The 23,697-nt window shown below is 39.5% G+C and overlaps 1 protein-coding gene across 1 annotated transcript; it reads left to right on the top strand.

Moving 5' to 3' along the window:
• Positions 1-12,434: 12,434 nt before the first annotated feature.
• LOC132095832 (noelin-3-like) lies at positions 12,435-18,787 on the top strand. The gene is made up of 6 exons (XM_059500918.1): positions 12,435-12,865; positions 15,575-15,718; positions 16,268-16,423; positions 16,761-16,980; positions 17,088-17,194; positions 17,957-18,787. Exons 1-6 carry the CDS (start codon positions 12,797-12,799, stop codon positions 18,632-18,634), a joined length of 1,374 nt encoding a protein of 457 aa, XP_059356901.1. The 5' UTR covers positions 12,435-12,796; the 3' UTR covers positions 18,635-18,787.
• The last annotated feature ends 4,910 nt before the right edge of the window (positions 18,788-23,697 follow it).

Raw genomic sequence — 23,697 nt, 5'->3', positions numbered from 1 at the left:
AAACAACTTGTATAAAGAACTCGTATAAAGAACTTTTTTATATATATATATATTTTGTGTGCAAAACAACATTTTTCTTTTAATTACATTTTAGATTACATGGTGGGCATAACAAGCAGCACTAATGCCCAGAAATAATATTCTCTAGTAAAACTGACAAAAAAAGTTTGCTTGCATGGCTTTGCTTGTTTGTGATTCTTCTTGGGTTTCATAATTTTCATTAACACCTTTTGTTTTTGTGATTCGTATATACAAGGTTTTTTTTTTTTCTTCAGTAAGCCACCACAAAACAGTATAACTCTTGATAGATAACGAGGACTGATCAGTGGCCAACTTTTTTTTTGCTCATATAAAAATAAAAAGAAAAAAAGAAAAAGAAAAAGAAAAGAAAACATCCTCTTGAGTTGTATGAACAAAGCATCAGTGTAAGCTGAGCAGACCTAGTACTCAGAATGCTTATGTTTGATACAAAAAGATGTCACATCAAATAATCCTGACAGCTACTTGTGAATGATTGCCTTGAAATACCTTTATTGCATTATTCATTCCTTCAAAACTTCAAAGGTACTTGATCACTTTATAAAAGTGATTGTCATGTCCTCAGATATTCAACTTTCAGAAGTCTTTCTCCTTGAGCCAGTGAGATAAATCTATTTTAGGCATATGTGTCTAACATACCGAGTAGAACCATAATGCCTTCATCACAGCAATAATGAATTTGCTGAAAGTGTGCTTAATATTTTTTTATGAAAGAAATAAGCTAAATCTGTATTGTAGAATATATTCACAGCTAAAGGCTAAACCCTTTTAGCCTTGACTATATTCACAATCTGTTGTATCTCTTTAGGTTCATGGTTATGCCAGTAAATGGAGAAAAATATCTGTCTTTATGTGCAAGTGATTGGAATCAACACTGATTTATTGAGTAATGAAACACCACTACTGTCTGATGCTCAGAGACAACAGTAAATCATATTTTTAATAATTTTTCAGGATTTTTTATTAATAGAGAGTTCAAAAGAAAAGCAATTATTTTTTATATAAATCATGTCATATTATAAATGTTTTTACTTTTACTTTAAATCAATTTACTGCATTCCTGCTAAATAAAATTATGAATAAAAAAAAAGAAATTACTGACCCAAAATTTTGAACGGACAATTGTTTAATGTAATTTTTAAATTATGCACTTATTAGTGCATTATCATGCCACAGACAACCAAAAGGAATATATGAATACATAATTGAAAAACGATATAGTCAAACAGAATAAGAAAAAGAGCTAGGGAAGGACAGATTTGACGGAGGAGAAACGAGTAAATGATGAGCAACTACACATGACAAAAATGTTTATTTGTCCGCTGTGAGTCACAGCTCTTATCCAGATCCAGAACTTGTTTAGTCATCATAACATTTTCTATTTAGTCACGGCTGATATATTTTACAGTTAGCTCATTTCACAGGACACAAATTTCTGACAGAGGCTTAAATCTTGTTTATGTTCATCATGCTCATTAATTCTTAAAAAAATAAAAAAAAATAAATGATTTTGTATTCTTTCTTGCAATGCTTTCTTGGGTGTTGACAGGTTCAACAATACCACATGGATTAAGTTAAATACAGCGTACCACATACAAAGCTTTACTGGGAGAGCACAACGATAGTAATATGATAATGAAAATGGATTTATAGCCCAATGCTCCATGAGCAGAAAGTCCATTATCTTTGGCTTCCCTGCCGCCTCCATGTTTGATGTGCCTAAGTGTCCAAAATAAATCAGCAAAGCTTATTTGCCTTTATTGAGACAGCTCCTGAGTAATGACTGGTGAGCCGCTCCAGCTCATGAATAACATCTCTTCGTAAATGTTTTGTGTGTATGTGTGTGTTTGTGTGCCTGTGTGTGTATGTCTGGCGTCCCACTCCTGTTGGGAACACCTTTCATTCAGAGCTCTAGCTGGCAGCATCAGTGGCCAGATGCCAGACACAAACGTGCCCAGAGTTAATGTGTTAGCGTGATTCAGGCATCGCACATTGCAGCCTGCTGGGTCAGTGTCTCCGTGTATGGCAGCCTCTTTCGCCCTGTTTTTCTCACTCTTTTATTCACAATCTCTTTTGATTCAAAACTGTTTTGTGCTTTTCTGAAGCTACTACAACATGAAGCATAATCAAAGACACCCAGGCCATTAGTGATAACCTGCTGATGGAACCAAATGTCCTGCACTCGCACCTGTGCAACCTCAGCACCACTTCTGGAATCAAACAGGTGTCAGAGAAGAGATCTTTTATTCAGTGCACTGTGAAACACCATCAGACTTTTCTATTAGACAATATTGGGATGAAAGTCCCTTTCTTCTTAAAAAGAAAACATGCCCTGAAGACTCAGACCGAAGACTGAACAACTTAAAGACCTTAGACTGAAAACTCACTTAAGGCGTCATATAAATACAAAGTATATTTCAGTTTTTACATATACGCCAGGGTATGCGCACAGTGCGTGTGACATACTGTAAATTTCATCATTAGCATAAAATGTGCATAGGCAGATTTTTCAATGTACACTCAGCTTGCTTAAGTGCTGTATGGAAGCTTGTTTCCACCACAGGATAAAAAAATAATCAAATTTGCATAAAATAAGATAAAATCAGAAATTTTATAGATATAAACTCAATATTGTGAGAAAAAAAGGCATTTTTGTCGGAAACTAGCTTTCATCCACAAGTTTTTTTTTTTGTGTGTGTTTTTTTTTTTGTTTGTTTGTTGGTTTTTTTGCGCAAAATACTTCGACCACAGTGTTATAACACTAGACCAGGCCATAGTTTTAGAGACAGAAAAAAACTCAGAAGACGGCATAACAACAAATGACACCCACTTGACTTGTGGTTGTGTGAGAGGGTTAAGAGATTGTACAAATCTAGTTTAAATGAGTAGAAAGACAAATAACACATTGGCAAAGAATGAAACTTTTTACTGTGCACCAGTGATGCGCGGGTCAATATATAAACAACCCACACCCGACCGATGTTTTCAACTAACCCGCCCGCAACTCGGACCACAAAAAAAAGAAAAAGAAAATATTGTACCCGACCCGCTTCTTGCCCCGCATTTTTTACAAGTAGTAAATGCGTCATCCCTTTATATTAATTTAATTACTTAAATAGGCTATAGCCTACAGGATAATAAGAGTTATGACCGCACACAAGGCTTGCCACAAAGAACCGGTTAAAGTAATGATTATAACAGTTTCTAAATTAGCCAGGAGACATTTAATTGTTTAGTAATAAACTGGTGTTTTTTGTGTCGCTGCTAAAATGAAGTTGACCATGAGGAGAGAAATGCACATTTCATATGGATTACATATTCAGATTATAGCCTATTTATTTTGGTTTTAATATTTTCGCTTAAAAGTAGACATTTCAAGCTTTCTGTAATATATCGCCTATATTTCTTTTTAAACCCACCGACTAAAATATTAAGACACTACCTGACCCAAAATATCACCCAAAGTTTCTACAGCTTTTTTCTTAGCTTTTTCAGAATCTGGAAAAATTACTGGGGCTAACTTGTTACTGAAGTCGGTTGAGTGATATGAATGTGTGTGATGTATGGCATGATAAATGCTCGTCACTTCTGCTGCCGAAACTTTGTCAGCCTGTGGGTCATTTACTTTATTGAAAATCAACTGCACTGATTTGCATGTTTCTTGATGATGTGCTTTTTTTCTGTGGTACTCACATGCACCATGTCGCTTCATGTCGTATTCTCCACCATGTCCCACAGAAAAACTGCTTTTGCATAAAATGGCCACACTGGCTACTTAACCTAACCGAACAGCGTGCGCGCTCTCCAATTTGAGATTGTTGACAATGTTAAGGATGTGTTCGTGCACCAGTCAACAGTTTGATTGACTAACGCTTTTATTGCTCTCCTCTGAACTATTGGACATAAGTTAACAGTATGCCTATGGACATATCCGTGTATTTATTAGGCAGTGTCAAATGAAAAAGTGGGACAGAAGCTCAGTTTGCGTGAGGCGGGACAAAGGGTAAAATTGCTGTACAACGTAAAGCAGGACAGGTGGTCACTCTATTCGTGCCAGTTATTTAGCCAGTAAAGTGTAGGCCAATGTATTTCAAAATTGTGTCTAGTACTATATAAATTACTATGGTTTAATTGGCATCTTTATTTAAAACGACCCGACTGACCGCGGCCCGAATATCATTAAAAATATTTTTCCAGCTCATTTCGGATCAACCCGCGCATCACTGCTGTGCACGTGTCGAGCACCTGTGGATTTTCGCACATTGACTAGAAGAAAGCTGCTTTGAAAGTGATTTATGTGTGAGCTCCCAAGTGCTTTCTAGGACAAGTGACTTCAAGTCAAGTCAAGCCAAGTCTGCTTTTATTGTCAATTCTTCCACATATACAGTACATACATACAGAGAATTTAAATTGCGCTACTCTCAGACCCTTGGTGCATACAGATAACACTAACAGTAGAACATTAAATACAGATAAAATATAAAGTACAACTATATAAATATACAAATAGGTCATGTAAAAAGAAAGATATGTAAAGCAGCACTTCAGCTTCGTGACAGTCTGATGAATGTAGCTGTCCTTCAGTCTGCTGGTCCTGGCCTGGAGACTCAGCAGTCTCCTCCCTGATGGCAGCATACTGAAAAAGCTGTGTGATGGGTGGGTGGGATCATCTAAGATGAAGAGGGCTTTATGGGTGAGATGGGTTCCATAAATGTCCTGGAGGGAGGGGCTCTCTAACGACACTAACGATCTTCTCAGCTGCTCTCACTATGTGTTGAATGATCTTCCGGCAGGACACATTACAGGCGCCATACCACACAGTAATGCATTTTGTCAAAATGCTCTCGAATGATCCCTCTGTAGAAGGTGCACGTGATGGGGGCTGTGGCTCTGGCTCTTCTCAGTTTGCGGAGGAAGTAGAGACCTCTCACCAGGTGAGGTCCTCTGTGATGTGCACACCCAGGAACTTGGTGCTGCAAACCCTCTCCACACTCACACGGTTGATGGTCAGAGGAACATGTTGGATGTGCACTCTCCTGAAGTCAACAACAATCTCCTTCGTCTTCTCCACGTTCAGAGAGAGATTGTTGTCACTGCAACACCCAGCCAGATGGCTCACCTCGCTACTCGCTCCTCATCTCTGTTGATTATGAGATGCACCACAGATGCAAACTTAATGAAGAGGTTGGAGTTGTGTGACTTCACAGGTTAACAGCTTTTATTCTTTTGTAAATTCACAATTTCTAATGAGTATAGCTATTAGTACACAACTTAGTGGAATATTAATTATTAATTCAGTCAGTCACGCTATCCATTTCCTGATATCACCGTTGTCCATATGAACACTGAAACCGGCACTACTTACATGTCTCTCATCTCTCATCTCATCACTCATTCTCGCTCTCTCTTTTATTTTCGTACAAACACAACTAGGGCCATCTATTGTCTCAGTCAATGCCTTTCAGGGTTTTAAAGAAATAGTTCACCCAAAAATGAAAATTTACTGAAAATTTAGTCACCCTCAGGCCATCCAAGATGTCAGTTGGTTTTATCAAAACAGATTTAAAGCTTTATATCACTCACTCACTCACTCACTCACTCACTCACTCACTCACTCACTGATGAAACAGCTGATAAAAAACATCACAATAATCCACAAGCAATCCACATGACTCCAATCCATCAGTAAATGCAAATGTGAAGTGAAAAGCTGCATGTTTGTAAGAAATAAATCTATCACTAAGACTTTTTCACTGGAGAAAGCATTATTATTGACGTGAAATATTTGTTTATTACAAACACGCAGCTTTGCACTTCACTAGACGTTAATTGATGGACTGGAGGCGTGTGGATTATTCTGATGTTTTTATCAGGTGTGTACACTGTCATTCTGAAGGCACCCATAAGTATAGTAAGTTTTTGTACATAGTAGCTTATTAGTGAACGCTTTAAGACAGGCCTAATATATCATTTCAAGTTCAATATTTCATGTTTTTTATATATTTATTTGATGTATCTGTATAAGTGGGATAATGTATAGTCAACCGTAACTTTCTCTGACAAGGCTTATTTAACAATAATGACTGGCTGACTGTAAATTTATTTGTAGTTCACATTTCATCCTTTCTTCTATCCAAGTGTTGAAAATCTGCCTATATGTACAGTATATGCATAGAAAAATGATAAAGATAACTTCTTATTAGGGCATGGTTATTGATTTCTCTCTCTCTCTCTTTCTATACTCGTTGACATATGTTGGCTTGCGGTCTGAAGACAGTCTCTGAGATGTCTGTCTGCAGCTGCTTTGAGCTTTGATACATAGCTAGATTGATGTGTGCTCGGGGGTGGGCACCTCCTGGAAAGACCAAGGTGACTCCTGCAGCTTCTGCAATAAAGGAAAGCAGATTTTTAAAGTATACTTATATGTCCTTGTATATACAAGAATTACCATTTAAAGGGACTTTGTTATTATTGTACACTCACCTAAAGGATTATTAGGAACACCTTTTCAATTTCTCATTAATGCAATTATCTAATCAACCAATCACATGGCAGTTGCTTCAATGCATTTAGGGGCGTGGTCCTGGTCAAGACAATCTCCTGAACTCCGAACTGAATGTCAGAATGGGAAAGAAAGGTGATTTAATCAATTTTGAGCATGGCATGGTTGTTGGTGCCAGACGGGCTGGTCTGAGTATTTCACAATCTGCTCAGTTACTGGGATTTTCACGCACAACCATTTCTACAAAGAAAACATCCAGTATGTGGCAGTCCTGTGGGCGAAAATGCCTTGTTGATGCTAGAGGTCAGAGGAGAATGGGCCGACTGATTCAAGCTGATAGAAGAGCAACTTTGATGCAGCAAAGCATTTGTGAAGCAACAACACGCACAACCTTGAGGCGGATGGGCTACAACAGCAGAAGACCCCACCGGGTACCACTCATCTCCACTACAAATAGGAAAAAGAGGCTACAATTTGCACAATCTCACCAAAATTGGACAGTTGAAGACTGGAAAAATGTTTCCTGGTCTGATGAGTCTCGATTTCTGTTGAGACTTTCAGAAGGTAGAGTCAGAATTTGGCGTAAACAGAGTGAGAACATTGATCCATCATACCTTGTTACCATTGTGCAGGCTGGTGGTGGTGGAGGTGTAATGTTGTGGGGGATGTTTTCTTGGCACACTTTAGGCCCCTTAATGCCAATTGGTCATTGTTTAAGTGCCATGGCCTACCTGAGCATTGTTTCTGACCATGTCCATCCCTTTATGACCCATGTACCCATCCTCTGATGGTTACTTCCAGCAGGATAATGCACCAATGTCACAAAGCTCAAATCATTTCTAATTGGTTTCTTGAACATCACAATGAGTTCACTGTATTAAAATTGCCCCCACAGTCAACAGATCTCAACCCAATAGAGCATCTTTGCGATATGGTGGAACGGGAGCTCTGTGCCCTGGATGTGCATCCCACAAATCTCCATCAACTGCAAGATGCTATCCGATCAATATGGGAAGTCGTGGCCTGATGGTTAGAGAGTCGGACTCCCAATCGAAAGGTTGTGAGTTCGAGTCCCGGGCCGGCAGGAATTCTGGGTGGGTGGAGTGCATGTACAGTTCTCTCTCCACCTTCAATACCACGACTTAGGTGCCCTTGAGCAAGGCATTGAACCCCCAACTGCTCCCCGGGTGCTGCAGCATAAATGGCTGCCCACTGCTCCGGGTGTGTGCTCACAGTGTGTGTTCACTGCTCTGTGTGTGGTATTTCGGATGGGTTAAATGCAGAGCACAAATTCTGAGTATGGGTCACCATACTTGGCTGAATGTCACGTCACTTTCTTTTTTTCACTTTCAATATGGGCCAACATTTCTAAAGAATGCATTCAGCACCTTGTTGAATGCCACGTAGAATTAAGGCAGTTCTGAAGGCGAAAGGGGTCAAACACCGTATTAGTATGGTGTTCCTAATAATCCTTTAGGTGAGTGTATTGCTGCACTTGGGTAAAACTTGCCACTAAGTTAAGTAAACCAAAAATCAAATGGATACCTAGCATGTCTAACTATGAACACAGAGATGTGCTGCTTATCCCATCATTTGTTTCTGGCCCCAGCTGGTGCAGTCAGCTTTCAGTGAAGCATTACTGGATTAAAATGACTGCTTGCGTCATTTAAAGCCAACTGATTTTAATTGTTCAGTAATGTCTAAAAGAGTGTGATTTCACTGACATTGACTGTAAACTGGTATGACACTAAAGTAAAAAATGTTTTCTCTTTTGATAAAGGAGCATATAAAGACAGAAGCCTACCTCTAAAAAAAGGACAGACTAACCACATATGTTGCCAAGCAACTAATTGAGCATGTGAGCAGAGGCACAGTGAAGTTTATGCTCCAACTTCTGATGAGGTAGTTTCAGCATATAAGGTCTGTAGATTATATGCTTGTTTTCTTGGTTAATAATTTATACAGCAATTGTAAGGTGACATTTTATATTAGGCTACCTTCAGTTTACCTTTCCTACTATTATAATGTTGTACATTAATACACAATAAAATAAAAAAGTGTCATGCAACTGTATTTTTACCTTTTTTTATTTACATTCATGTTTCAAAATACATCATTCGGATTTTTAAGTATTCTAGACTTAATGTTTCTAAATATTCTCTTTATCATAAGCGTGTGCTGCTGCAGCTTTAAATGCTCAAGCTCCCCCCCCCAAAAAATGGATATTTTATTGCTTGTTAGTGTTTTCCCATCAGCTGGGAAAAATTTTGAAAGTAATTCCAATAATAGTTCATCTGAATCAGGAGCATTTCCAGTGCCAAACCCTGGCTGTCTAGTCAGGTAAATGCAAAGTAATATATTGCAGGATTAACTGAGATATATTACAATGTGTCACATATAATTTGCAATTGTTTAGAAAAACAAGTAAATTAAAGCATTATGGTTGTTCAACAGTGGAGTAAATGAGGCCATTTAGAAAATTTTGCAGCATGGAGAATTGTAGTCAATCACATTTCTGTTGAAAACAATGACCAATCCGACTGGTTGTGAGAATCCGTATCATAGCTCTTAAAACGCTGGATAGGATTTATCTCATTACAACAAAGCAGATACACGATGATAATACAGTTTTTTTGGATTGCTTACACACTAAAATTAAAAGTAGTACACTATTAGCAAAACCTTACACTCAAGAAGCAAAACATCAGCCCATATTTGCACAACTGTAAGCACATTGTCAACCTCACACTTGTTTCAAAACTCTACACACAGTGATTTGCAAAACACTAAACACACTTAACATACATTACACACAAAAATCTATCATGAAGTCACTTCCTTGCAATACCAAAGCACTGACTGTCAAATTACCGCACCGTCCAACCAATTGGTTCAACACAGTCATCAGGTGTGGAAACAATTGTTTGCTTAATTGTAGACACACCAATCAGGTGTATAAGCACTATAAAAAGCAGCAGGTGAGTTCATCTGTCTTCAAGCACAATGGAAAGAGTCAGAGAAAGAGTAAGACGAGGAGGAGAACGTGGAGGAGGACAAGGAGGAAGGGGAGGAAGATGAATCAATAGAGGAGGAATCAACAGAGGAAGAGATGGAGGCCATGCTGGAGGAGGAGGAGGAGGAGGAGGAGGAGGAGGAGGAAAAGGAAGACAAGAAGGTGCTCAAAGAGGAACGAATCTGACGAACGAGATCCGCGCAACACTGGTTGACCACGTTGTCAACAACGGCCTGTAGCTGAGGGAAGCTGGACTGCGAGTACAGCCAAATCTAAACCGATACACAGTGGCAAGTGTGATAAGAACATTTCGACTGGAAAATAGGTATTGTAAAAATATCATCATATCAAAAACATCTGCACGGTTTCAGTAACTGCTTACAGTACTGTATTCTATGCACTATCAGCATTTCTGTTACCTTTTCCTGTGAAATTACTGTACTATTGAATACTGTTTTTTTTCTACATAGGATTGAGGGTCAGGAACGTCAAGGGGGAAGGCCTCCTATGTTCACAGAACAGCAAGAGAGGGAGATAGTAAACATGGTTTTGGCCAACAATGCTATAACACTCAATCAGCTCCAAGCTAACATTGCCAATAACCACGTCAGTTTCAACAATATCCATCAGGTCTCAATGGCACGCATCCTAAAAAACATTCAAATGAAGCAAATTTATCAAGTGCCTTTCGAGCGCAATTCCGAAAGGGTGAAACGACTGCGGCATGATTATGCAGAGGTATGTACTCACTTTAGCAGTGTGATCTTGCATACGGTCTCATATCTTTTACTGTACTGTAATATGTATACTAGATCTACACTGAACTACACAATTTTGCCTGACACTGTTCTTCAGAGAGTTTTACGAATAGATGTAGAGGAGATCCAGCATGAGTTCATTTACGTAGATGAGGCTGGGTTCCACCTGGCAAGAACACGAAGGAGGGGAAGAAACTTCATTGGCCACAGGGCTATAGTCAACGTCCCAGGGCAACGTGGGGGTAATATAACACTCTGTGCAGCCATTACACAGAATGGGGTCCTCCACCGCCATGCCCATATGGGCCCTTACAACACAGCACTCATACTTCCATTCTTGGACCAATTGCACAACATAACCACAGCAAATCAAATCGATCATATGCAATACATTGTTGTCTGGGACAATGTGTCTTTCCACCGCTCTGCTCTGGTTCAGAACTGGTTTCAGCAACATCCACATTTCACCGTCCTATATCTTCCACCATACTCTCCATTCCTCAACCCTATAGAAGAGTTTTTTTCGGCATGGCGGTGGAAGGTATATGATCTCTGTCTCCAGGCTGAGGTACCCCTCATCCAAGCCATGGAGGAGGCCTGTGACCAGATGGAGGTAGCAGCAATACAAGGATGGATTCGCCATTCAAGACGTTTCTTTCCAAGGTGTCTTGCTAATGACAACATTGCCTGCCATGTTGATGAAATTCGCTGGCCAGATACAGCTAGGCAAAGAGACAATGTCTAGTGTTTGTTTGTTTTTTTGGTTTTTTTTGTTTTTTTACAGTAAATTTGCAGTACAATATGTAAAGTGACATTTTGTTATGAATCTCCATGTCAACATTTTAGGCGTGTTGAGAAATAAATGAGTTTCTTCAGTCTGCAACATTGGTCTTGTGTTTTGTTTGGTGAATTTACATTATATTTGTACTTTGTTGATGGTAGCCTACTCTAATCATAGGGAAGTAGAAGTGCTAAAAGTGTTTTAGGTTTATCACAGCAGAGTGTAACTTGTGCAAACAGAGTATAGTAATGTGAAACGTGTGTTTCATATGGTAACAAAGTGTGGTTTTTAAACAGAAGTGTATACTTTTTACAAGAGTGTTTAATTATGCAAAGGGTCTGTAGTGTTTTGCTAATTGGGTGTGTGGTTGTGCTAATTATGTGTAGTGTTTTGAAAACACGGGCCCTGTTTTGAAAATCGTGCTTAAGCAATCCAAAAAAACTGTAAAAGTTTCATTGTGAAGTTTAGTTACATTGATTAGCAGTTTTCGTACTCAATGAGTTTGCACTGAACTGACTGACAGCTTCAGTTATTATAAAGTAAGCGCTCTTTGCTCAATATCTCATTTCATTCACAATTTGAGAAAGAAAATGTAAATTCTTGAGACTTTGTGACCTTTCCTAATATGCTTCATACTTTAGTACAAAAATAGATTTTTTAATATTATGAAAAAACCATCTACTGGTTGTAGTGGTAATTTAAAGTTTTTATCTTTATAATTTTTAAATAAATGTGTTAGTTTTACATCCTGAAATGTGTAGTCGATGAAGGATGAACTAAATATATATATATATATTGGTCATCACATTGAAAATAAGATGATATTCAGTCTTTTGAGCTTAAAGTGTTGGGAAAGAAAACTGGCTACTGGAAATTAAATTAAAAAGTAGCTATAGTACTTTAAAGTGGTCTCATCCCATTTTTAGTGTTATGATCAAAGCTTGGCTTTTTGTGATTCATCTTCGGACGAACCACACAAAATTCACGTTGAAGGAATTTGATGACATCATTTGAGTTCACCAATACCTTGGCTTTTTGTGAATAGAGCCACTGAACCAAATCGTGTGGGCCTTGTAAGTTATTGAATGGTTGTTCAGATAACAATGTGGAACGAAAGATACACATTGTGTGTTTTGCTGTAATCACTGGTGGTTTAAAAAATGAATGAATGCTGTTACCACCTATTTGTTTCATAACTTAGTTATGACCGATTTTATTACATTTAAGTCATGTTAAAAAGGTACAATTAAATCGCAATTCTTAATTCCAAAAATATTTTCTTCTAAATTGCTAAAATAATCTTTAATTGTATTGTTTAGGAAACAGAATCGATCGATTCTTTACTATTTCTATGTCTATAGTAAGCAACATCGAATGGACATTTTGATTATGTTTAATCTTTATTGAAATTGTACAGATATAAAAGTCGTGTTTGTATTTCTTTAATTTACTCTTGGGTGTATTTTAGCTCGGGTAATGAATGAGTAACCCCGCACAGTAATGCTCTAATGATGTAATATCCGCTGAGAGTCTCCACACATCTCTCAAACTTTTCTGCGCCCGGAGCGACGATGACAGCGCACGCACTTTCTGCGGCTCTATCGAGGGTCTCCGATCCCAAGATACTTACAAGAAGCTCGATCTGAAACATCGGAGAGTGAAGCAGGTTGGAAGAGAGACGTAGGAGGGAGACTGGAGGCAGAATGCGGGCGCTGTTCGTGGTGCTGAAACCGCTGTGTTTTCTCGCTCTGCTCGGCTACTGCCCTTCCGCGGTGAGTGCTGTGCTTCCTGACTTTAAACAGACAAAAACTTGACATGTCTGGAGTCCCGCTCCTACTACACCTCTGAGTCATAGGAACGGAATATCTGCAAAGTGATAAACGAAAGTGATATGTTCAGTGAGATCTACTTATGCGATAATATCCTTTTAATGGCAAACTCAAAGAGAAAGAGAACATAAATGCAATAAAACCTAAGCTGCGTGAAAATCTTGATACATGTGGGATACTTTAAACATTTGATTTTATATAAGTTTCTCTACGATTGCAGTACAAATGGTCAAATATTTTTAGACCTTTTTATTATAGCGAATGTGCCATACATTAAATTGTTAATGGACAATTTCTGCAGTTGTTAGAAAGGTTGTAAACATCCGCCTGTATTGAGAATTGGCTTTGAATGTGTTTATTTAACCGTTTTGGTAACATTTTATATAATGTATCTAGTTAAACGCAACACATATTTCCAATACAATAATAAACATGTGATACAGTGTATTGTGTACGTGTACATGAAATTATCATGAGATTTGCATTTTCTCCACGTTGTTTCATTTCTCCAATCTACAACTATAATACTAGAAGATATTATGTTTACACTAAAACCAATTAAGATGGATGTTTACTACATTAGGAGAAACCTATAACTGAATGCAGTACTGTATAGTATGTACACAAAATGGATATTGCAATAATTTTTTTTACTTGATTTTAACCTAATTTAAAATATTGTTATACTAATATAGTAGTAGTGTATTTTGTTAAATTATGGTTTCATTAGCAATCTACAGTATATGGCAATGATAAAATGTTTAAATTAGCAAATGCTTTTTCTTCCTCAGTGTTCTGAGTATATTCTCAGGACTACTATTAATCTGTACACAATCGCTAATGGGTCTATTTTAGCACTGGGTCAAGATCAGAACTGCATCATTGAGATATGGCCAATTATTTGTCATGTGACACCCAAATAACTGCATGAATTTCATGCAATCCGTTACTGGAAATAAAATAAATTCGTAGTATCAGTGAAAGAGTCATGAGGATCTCTCATCCAGTCTTAATAAACCCAGCTGCAGGTCTTATTTGAGGAGCAGAATCCCTCTGCTCATATTCCATAATGGCAGTGAACTAGCAGGAAGTACCCGTCCAACTTGGATATGTTACAATTTGCTGAAATTGCAGTTAGTTGTTAGTTGCAGCAGCATCAGGAAGTGTGCCAGAGTGTGTAAAGAACTCTCTTTTTCAGCTCGCCTGTTAAAGGCTAGTCCCCAGAGCCGGCCTTTCAGAGCCCGCTGTGAGAGTAAAAAAAATGAATGTGGGTCTTTACAAATCCCCTTTATTGTTGCAGACAATCTAGGGAAATTTTGTGGGATGAATGCAGAGAGAGGCTTTATCATGAAGGTGCTGCGACAGGGTGCTATTTGTTGTCAAATCATGCTATTTATGGCCTGCCATGTTTTAGTGTCGTGTACTTGGATTGCTTTCAGAATTCTGATGAATCAGTGTGAATCAAAATAAATATTCAGTGGAATACACAGTAACTGCATGATATGTCTCCTGTGAATTTATTAAATTATTCCAAATGAAGCCATGGAGTCTTATAGAGTCAGAGACAAAGAGTTAAAGGAATTAATGTTGGCAATTAATGTGTGACGAGAAAAGCTGCATCCATTATCCATTGTTAAGGTGTTTTTACTTAATACATAATCTTCTGTTGTACACTCAAATCAAATCAATCAATCCACCAACATATTTGTTTTATTACTGGTTTGGGCTGTTTATGTTTTTGAACTGTGCTTGTCCTACAGTTTGCATATTTCTCTCCTGATTCAGCTGAGATTACTTTTTCTCTGGAGAAATCAATAACATGCATTTAACCAGAAGTGACAGTTTGAAGTTAAAAATGTTTTATTTTTTGTTTGTGTCTTACACACACACAGCTTCTCAGTTAACATGACTTTAAGACTGGGAGTCTTGTGGATTATTGTGATGTTTTCATCAGCTGTATGAACTCATATTCTGACGGCACCCATTCACTACAGAGGATCCATTGGTGAGCAAGTGATGTAAGGCTAAATTTCTCCAAATCTTTTCTGATGAATGGATGGCCTGATTAACTCACTGTACATTTGTAGCTATTTTTTTTGGGTTTACTATGTCTTTAAAATAATTTTACCCAGATAGCTGGACATAATAAATAAGAGCCATGCTTGTGGAATCAAATAATTTTGGGGGGTTGACTATGTCTTTAAAATAATTTTACCCAGATAACTGGACATAATAAATAAGAGACATGCTTGTGGAATCAAATAAATTTGAGGCAGGCTATTAATTTGAACAAAAACATAGACTCCCCAGATTTACGCACAAAATAAATGATAGGCATATTTAAAAATGATTAGCATATTTACTCAATCATCTTTCAATATAATAAATGAAATAAGTTATAGACTGAAAAGGCATAATAAAATGAAGCACTGGAAGTGAATAATGTGCCATGCAAGTTTATCGTAGTTCTCACTAAATATCTACATTTCGGTATCACTCTGCTGCTTAAAGCATGCTGGAGGCTTGGAAATCAGATTATGTCACATTATATGTCATTAAAATACATTGCATTATGAATGTAATTTAGAATTTTAAATTGTAAACAGAAGACACCAAGATATGCTATGTATGCCTGTGTGTATTTGTGTACAGACCATCAGACCAAAGGAAGGCTGGCAGGTGTACAGTTCAGCACAGGATGCCGACGGCCGCTGCATTTGTACGGTGGTGGCACCAGAACAGAACTTGTGCTCCAGAGACGCAAAGAGCAGACAGCTCCGCCAGCTACTGGAGAAGGTGTGTGTGCACAAAATGTGTGTCTAAGAACTCTAAAGTCGCTTTATATTGAGATCTGGTTTAGATAACAAAAGCTCTCATTTTAGCAATTTGAAAGCATTATGCTCGACTGCGCGCCATTGTCATCTATTAAGAATGCCACGGGCTTCTCTGCAGATCATTGTGGAGGAGCATAAAGATGATGGTAATGCAAAAAGGCCTGAAGGGTGTTTTAGCACCCCCCTTGCTTCTTCTTCCTACGTTTTTCTTCTCTGTTACTGTAAAAATTCAGCAATAGTTATTGGCCCATTTGTGTCTTTCTTTGTTTTGTGGATGATAGTGAAATAAGTTTTAAATGTGTCAGCTGTGGTATGTCTCTAAGATCTTTCCGTCTTTGCTTGGGTTGCTTTTAGTGGAATTATGGAAATGTAGAATTCCTTGGAGACATGGTGTCAGGGCTGATTTACACCAGTTGAAAATATCATTTAAATCTATCGCATCTTCCTTTTTGCAGTTCAGAGAATGATTAATGGATCCTAACTTCATTTCGGCCCATCTTCCTCTCTTCAGATTCAGAACATGTCGCAATCAATCGAGGTGCTGAACCTGAGGACCCAGAGGGACTTCCAGTATGTCATGAAAATGGAGAGCCAGATGAAAGGACTCCGATCTAAGTTCAGACAAATCGAGTCGAACCGAAGAACATTATTGACTAAAAACTTTCAGGTGGGCTACCATTAAAGTCATGCCTCAGAGAAAATCAATGGTCCTTTCTCATACGAACAGAGTGGTTTGAAAGAGCCACATTCTTGCCATTACTCTCCAAGAATAAAGAATCAAATCCCACTTATAAGCTTCTTGTCTTTATCCTTCACAAATGTTTGAAAAGGCCACATGCAGTTCAGCATTCTTGGAAATCCTGTTAACCTCTGAAGGTCATGTTTTTATTTAATATCATTTTGCTCTAACATGTCATTGTTTAGAGAGTCTTGCTGTCAACAGTCTTGCATAAGCAAATCTCCCCTCAAGTAATTTTTATTTAAATGTGTGTCTGGTCTTGCAGGAGCTGAAGGGGAAGATGAACGAACTGCAGCCACTGATTCCAGTGCTGGAGCAGTACAAGACTGACGCCACACTCATTTCCCAGTTCAAGGAGGAGATCAGGAACCTGTCTTTGGTGCTGACTGCTATCCAGGAGGAGATAGGAGCATATGATTATGAGGAGCTCCAGCAAAGGGTCCTCGGCTTAGAGGGAAGACTGAGGAACTGTATGAACAAACTAAGTAGGTAGAAACATGGTACTTTCTTGTGTGACATGTTACGTGCTCCTTTAAAGTTCAAGGTGTGTTGGCATTCTTATATAATTACTTGTCGTTCTTCATTGTGTCAGCCTGTGGTAAGCTGATGAAAATCACGGGGCCCATCACTGTAAAGACATCAGGAACGAGGTTTGGAGCTTGGATGACAGACCCTCAGGCTTCACCTAAGAACAACAAGGTAATAATCTATGACTGTGTCACAGTGTTTGCCAACGTTTCAGCAGCATTTCTTCCAGGAACTTTTTTTTTCTTCATTATTTTTCTTCATAAAAAAAAAACTTAAATAAAAAGTTCAAAGACATGAACAAAACAAACCAGCTCTGAGATCAATCACAACTTATAAACTTCGATTTAAAGCAAAAAATTAAAATAATTAATCAGATGGAAAAAGAGACAAAGATATGAGACTGTAATTTAATATTAAAATAAATAAAAATGTAATACATAAAATAAAATGTTATATGAATTATTTTATTATTTAATATTATATTATTAATTTTTTTATTTTATATAATAAAAAATGTATCATGGTTTACAAAAAAATCTGCATTGTTAATAAAAATGAGCACCAAGTCAGCAGAATGATTTCTGAAAGATCTTGTCACATTGAGGACTGGAGTAATGGATGCAGAAAATTCTGCTTTGATATTAATATAAGTTTAACTGTATAAATGTATATAATTTCTCACTTCAATATGATGGTTTGTGCACTCCATGCAGCTGTTAAACACATTTTTTGACATTTTAAGTTAGATTGTCATGTAACACTGACTTATGTCTTCAGCTGAAGAATAACTCATGGTGAGGTGTCTTAAAAAGGGTTTATCTATAAAAATCAATTTCTGTATGGAGTTTTACTTCCTATGTTGTGCTGTTTAAATGATGCATATAAATACAAGTTTGAATTGTTATTTATCACATTTGTAATGTTCTAATGCAGGTCTGGTACATGGATAGCTATACAAACAACAAGATTGTCCGTGAGTACAAATCAGTTAGTGACTTTGTGTCTGGGGTCGAGTCAAGAACCTACAACCTTCCGTTCCACTGGGCAGGAACTAATCACGTGGTCTACAATGACTCCCTGTACTACAACAAATATCAGAGCAACATAGTTGTCAGATACAGCTTTGAAAGTGGCCGGGTTATGACCCAACGAGCACTTGAGTCCGCTGGCTTCCACAACGTCTACCCGTACACCTGGGGTGGATTCTCCGACATTGACCTGATGGCCGATGAGCTTGGTTTATGGGCCATCTATGCCACCAATCAGAATGCAGGGAATATAGTGATCAGCCAGCTGGATCCTCTGACCATCCAGGTGCTAAACTCTTGGAACACAGAGTACTCCAAACGAAATGCAGGTGAGTCCTTCATGATCTGCGGCACGCTGTACATCACCAACTCCCACCTGACCGGTGCTAAGGTATACTACTCTTATTCCACCAAAACCTCTACCTATGAGTACATGGACATCCCAATCCATAACCAATACTTTCACATGTCCATGCTGGATTACAACGCCAGGGATCGTGCACTGTATGGCTGGAATAATGGCCACCAGGTACTGTTCAACGTCACGCTGTTCCACATTATTAAAACTGATGACGAATCCTGAGGGATCTACCCTGAGGTGAGAGGAAAACATTGATGCTGAAATCCCCGTAGTATTGCTATGAAATAATGGCTTTTATATATCTTAAGCAAAAGATGAGTGCCTCTGGAGATGTCAGTCAGCATTGCACTCCTCCATTTGTAAACAATCATGGGTTTACTCAAACTCGATCTCAGATAAGGATATTCATGGACTTTTAAAGCTTTATTTAAATGTTGTTTGTGCAACTTCTAGTGTGTAGCAGTGGTGTTCAGGTATAATACTCGATTCTTCAAAGAATGAATAAGAACACTTTTAACTAGTAACTTAGAAACTTTAAATAAAAATCATTATTAAGGACATTACATACTGATCTATCAAACTGTTTCTTAGTTTTAGCTTGTCCAATGTTTAGAAGAGTAAGACCATATTTTCAGCTCTTTTTATGACTTACATTTAAAGGAATTGTTCACCCAAAAATAAGCATTGGTCATTATTTACTCATCTTTGTGTTGTTCCAAAACTTTATGGATTTCTTTTTTTCTGTGGAATACCAACAAATATATCTTGAGAACAATATCTAAACAATGGAAATCACTGAGCTCTAATATTGTTTGGTTCCCAGTATTCTTTAAAATATCTTCTTTCATGTTACACACAGAGGAAAGAAAAACATGCAGAGTTTGGAATAAAGTGAGGGTGAATATTCACAGAATCCTCATTTTTGGGTAAACTGGCCCTTTAAAGCTGACAAATATATATATATATAAGCTGACATTGTACAGTGTTATTACAATTAAAAAATGCTACTTTAAGTGTTCATGGTTTGGCGTTGTTTCTGTGTACTTATATACCTACAGATTGAGAAAATAAATCATTTTAGTATCTCAACTTTCCCACAACAGCAGGCAGCAGTCAAATCTGTGGTGTTTTCTGTCAGAAATACTATTCAATAATGTTGCTTCTATACCTCATATTCCAGATGTAATTCAACAAAGGCTTTGTTTGCTTTCTTTTTTCTGCCCAAGGAAATTTGTGGATGAGAGAATTTCTTAAAGGTTCAGAGGTCTTTGTGATTTTGCTTTTGATACTGATGAAAGTGATTTTTTTTTTAATTTAGTGATAATGATCAGAGCAAAGAAAAAAACATGTCTTCTGTTATTACTCATTCAGAATTCATCTCCCTGATAAAAGACAGGGATGAAGATTCAGAATGTGCAGACAGTGACACAAAATGCACACGGTTATTAACGTAATCTCAGTTCCCTGAGATAGTGGGGAAGTCGTGGCCTAATGGTTAGAGAGTCGGACTCCCAATCAAAAGGTTGTGAGTTCGAGTCCCGGGCCGGCAGGAATTGTGGGTGGGGGGAGTGCATGTGCAGTTCTCTCTCCACCTTCAATACCACGACTTAGGTGCCCTTGAGCAAGGCATCGAACCCACAACTGCTCCCCGGGCGCTGCAGCATAAATGGCTGCCCACTGCTCCGGGTGTGTGTTCACAGTGTGTGTGTGTGTGTTCACTGCTCTGTGTGTGTGCACTTCGGATGGGTTAAATGCAGAGCAAAAATTCTGAGTGTGGGTCACCATACTTGGCTGAATGTCACTTCACTCACTTTTTTTACAGGAACAAATACTGCGTCTTGCTAGACGCATATGGGAAAAAGCCTTTTTTTCTCCTGAACTGAAGCCATTTTTCATTCATGCAGTAAAATTGCATGGCCATTGGTTAGTGCAATGTATTAAACACAAACCAAAGGCTATGCAGTGGAGAATGGGCGGGGCATCTGGCTATATAAGCGGGTGTTCGCCACAGAATTTTTAGGTTGCTTCGACTGAAGAGATGACTGAGTCGTGCAACTACATTGCATGGTTTGAAACACAGTATTTGTTTCCATATCTCAGGGAACTGAGGTAACATTAGTAATCGAGCACATTCCCTTTCACACGCATATGGGAACACAGTATATGTCACGTAAAAGAACACAAAATCCAATTGCAAGTAAAACAGTTTATTTGCCACAACGCAAACAGCAGGGAACAAGAAAATAGAGCAGGTGAGCTGATGAACAGGTGAGCTGGTGAATCGGTGAGCTGGAGAGCTGTCTCTGTAACACGGAGACTATGAGGCACTGACCCGAACCAACCCAGAGAATTCTCCTAGGAACAGGCGTGGAAGCACACTGAGCGATCTCCTTGGCAGAGCGCAAGAAGAGTGATCTGAGGACAGAGAGCAAGACCAGCATCGACTAACACAAACAACGATCTGACAACATGCAGTAACAGCCACAAGACAGATAAAGACAGGACAGAACCAGCATCAGGTGCAGCCATGCTGATTAGCTCATCAGCCCAATGATTGCCGGAGCAATGCTGAATGAACAATCAGACAGAAACGAGAAAACAGACATGCAGAATGAACACACAGATCTATGAACCATGACAGTACCCCTCCTCCTAGGAGCGCCTCCTGGCGCTTCCAGAGGAACCTACCTGGCGATTGTAATCATCGATAAGCGAGTGATCCAATATGTCCCTAGCGGGAACCCAACTCCTCTCCTCCGGACCGTAACCCTCCCAGTCCACCAGGTACTGAAATCCACGTCCCCTCCGCCTTGAGTCCAGAATACGTTTTACCGAATAAGTGAGTTCCCCATCTACGAGTCGCGGCGGTGGGGGAACTGGGACAGGTGGATTAATGGGGGCACGAAAAATGGGCTTTAATTTGGAGACATGGAAGACGGGATGAATTATCCTGTACGCAGGAGGAAGTTTGAGGCGGACTGCCACTGGACTAATAATCTTGGTGACAGTAAACGGGCCGATAAATTTGGGAGCAAGCTTCTTACAGACGGAACGGAGAGGAATATCTTTAGATGAAAGCCACACTTTTTGACCAACGACATAGACGGATGGCTCAGACCGGTGGCGATCGGCCTGGGCCTTGGTGCGCGTCCCCACCTGGAGGATGGCTTCTCTAGCCCTCCTCCAGGTGCGGTGGCACCTCTGGACAAAGGCGTGAGCAGAGGGGACCGCGACTTCGGATTCCATACTCTGAAAGATAGGTGGCTGGTAACCTATGCTACACTGAAACGGAGATAGGCCCGTGGATGACACTGGTAAAGAATTGTGTGCGTACTCCACCCATGAGAGTTGCTGACTCCAAGAGGATGGGTTTTGAGACACCAAACACCGCAATATCCGTTCCAAATCTTGGTTGGCCCTCTCCGTCTGACCATTACTCTGGGGATGAAACCCAGAAGAAAGACTAACAGTCGCCCCTAACAAACGACAAAATTCTTTCCAAAATTTGGAAACTAACTGAGGCCCCCTGTCAGAGACCACGTCTGCCGGGAGGCCATGAATACGAAAGACGTGATCAATGACAGCAACCGCTGTTTCTCTGGCTGAGGGTAATTTGGGCAGAGGAACAAAATGAGTTGCCTTCGAGAACCGGTCCACCACGGTCAAAACTACCGTGTTACCCTGCGATAGCGGGAGTCCCGAAACAAAATCTAGCGAAATGTGGGACCAGGGTCTCGAAGGAACCGACAGCGGCTGAAGGAGTCCAGCAGGGGGTCGATTGGAAACCTTAGAAGTGGCACAGACAGAGCAAGCCAAAACAAAATGACGTATATCCCGGGCCATAGAGTGCCACCAGAACCGCTGTTTGACAAGAAATACTGTACGATTTACCCCTGGATGACAAGCTACTTTGGAACAATGGCCCCAACGGATGACCTCGGACCGTAATTCTTCTGGCACAAATAAACTACTCGGTGGGCATCCAGGCGGAGGCGTTACCCCTTCTAAGGCCTTACGGACCTTCGACTCGATCTCCCAAGTCATACCAAATACCACGATGTCATGTGGCACTATAGACTCGGGAGACAACGGGCGTTCAGATTTATCAAAATTACGGGACAAGGCATCAGGTTTAACGTTCTTAGAACCTGGACGATAAGAAATTGAAAAACAAAAACGACTGAAAAATAAGGTCCACCGAGCTTGCCTAGAATTTAACCTTTTAGCAGAACTGATGTATTCAAGGTTCTTATGGTCAGTCCAGACTATAAAGGGTTCCTCCGAACCCTCCAACCAATGTCGCCATTCTTCCAAAGCGATCTTAACTGCCAGCAACTTTCTATTACCAATGTCGTAATTACATTCAGCAGGAGAAAAACGATGAGAATAATATGCGCAAGGGTGAACCTTACCATCCGTGGAAGAACGCTGGGAAAGAACCGCACCAGCCCCCAACTCTGACGCATCGACCTCCACCACGAACTGACGGAAGGGGTCAGGGGCCACCAGAATGGGAGCTGAAACAAAGCAATTCTTTAATTTGCAGAACGCAGCTTCCGCCATGCTAGACCACCTGAACGTCATCTTGGCGGAGGTCAAGGCAGTCAAAGGGACGGCTAGCTGGCTGTAATTGCGAATAAAACGCCTGTTCCGAGGTCACCGTGGCCACCAGATCCAGTCTGTGTCCAGATCAGAGGGTCACTGCAGTCACCCGGATCCAGTACGTATCCAGACCAGATGCTGGATCAGCACCTAGAAAGGACCTCTACATCCCTGAAAGACAGTGGAGACCAGGACAACTAGAGCCCCAGATACAGATCCCCTGTAAAGACCTTGTCTCAGAGGAGCACCAGGACAAGACCACAGGAAACAGATGATTCTTCTGCATAATCTGATTTTGCTGCAGCCTGGAATTGAACTACTGGTTTCGTCTGGTCAGAGGAGAACTGGCCCCCCAACTGAGCCTGGTTTCTCCCAAGGTTTTTTTCTCCATTCTGTCACCGATGGAGTTTTGTTTCCTTGTCGCTGTCGCCTCTGGCTTGCTTAGTTGGGGACACTTCATCTACAGCGATATCGTTGACTTGATTGCAAATAAATGCACAGACACTATTTAACTGAACAGAGATGACATAACTGAATCCAATGATGAACTGCCTTTAACTATCATTTTTGCATTATTGACACTGTTTTCCTAATGAATGTTGTTCAGTTGCTTTGACGCAATGTATTTTGTTTAAAGTGCTATATAAATAAATGTGACATTGACATTGACATTAAAAATTGGC

This window comes from Carassius carassius, chromosome 20, assembly GCF_963082965.1.
Source record: "Carassius carassius chromosome 20, fCarCar2.1, whole genome shotgun sequence".
Taxonomy (NCBI): domain Eukaryota; kingdom Metazoa; phylum Chordata; class Actinopteri; order Cypriniformes; family Cyprinidae; genus Carassius; species Carassius carassius.
This window is presented reverse-complemented; position numbering and strand designations above follow the sequence as displayed.

What these genes read in the sequence shown, in the direction of transcription:
- LOC132095832 (XM_059500918.1), top strand. Translation starts at nt 12,797, where the DNA reads ATGCGGGCGCTGTTCGTGGTGCTGAAACCGCTGTGTTTTCTCGCTCTG. An exon ending in TCCGCCAGCTACTGGAGAAG is followed by an intron (nt 15,719 to 16,267) that starts GTGTGTGTGCAC and finishes TCCTCTCTTCAG; the next exon opens with ATTCAGAACATGTCGCAATC. An exon ending in CTTCACCTAAGAACAACAAG is followed by an intron (nt 17,195 to 17,956) that starts GTAATAATCTAT and finishes GTTCTAATGCAG; the next exon opens with GTCTGGTACATGGATAGCTA.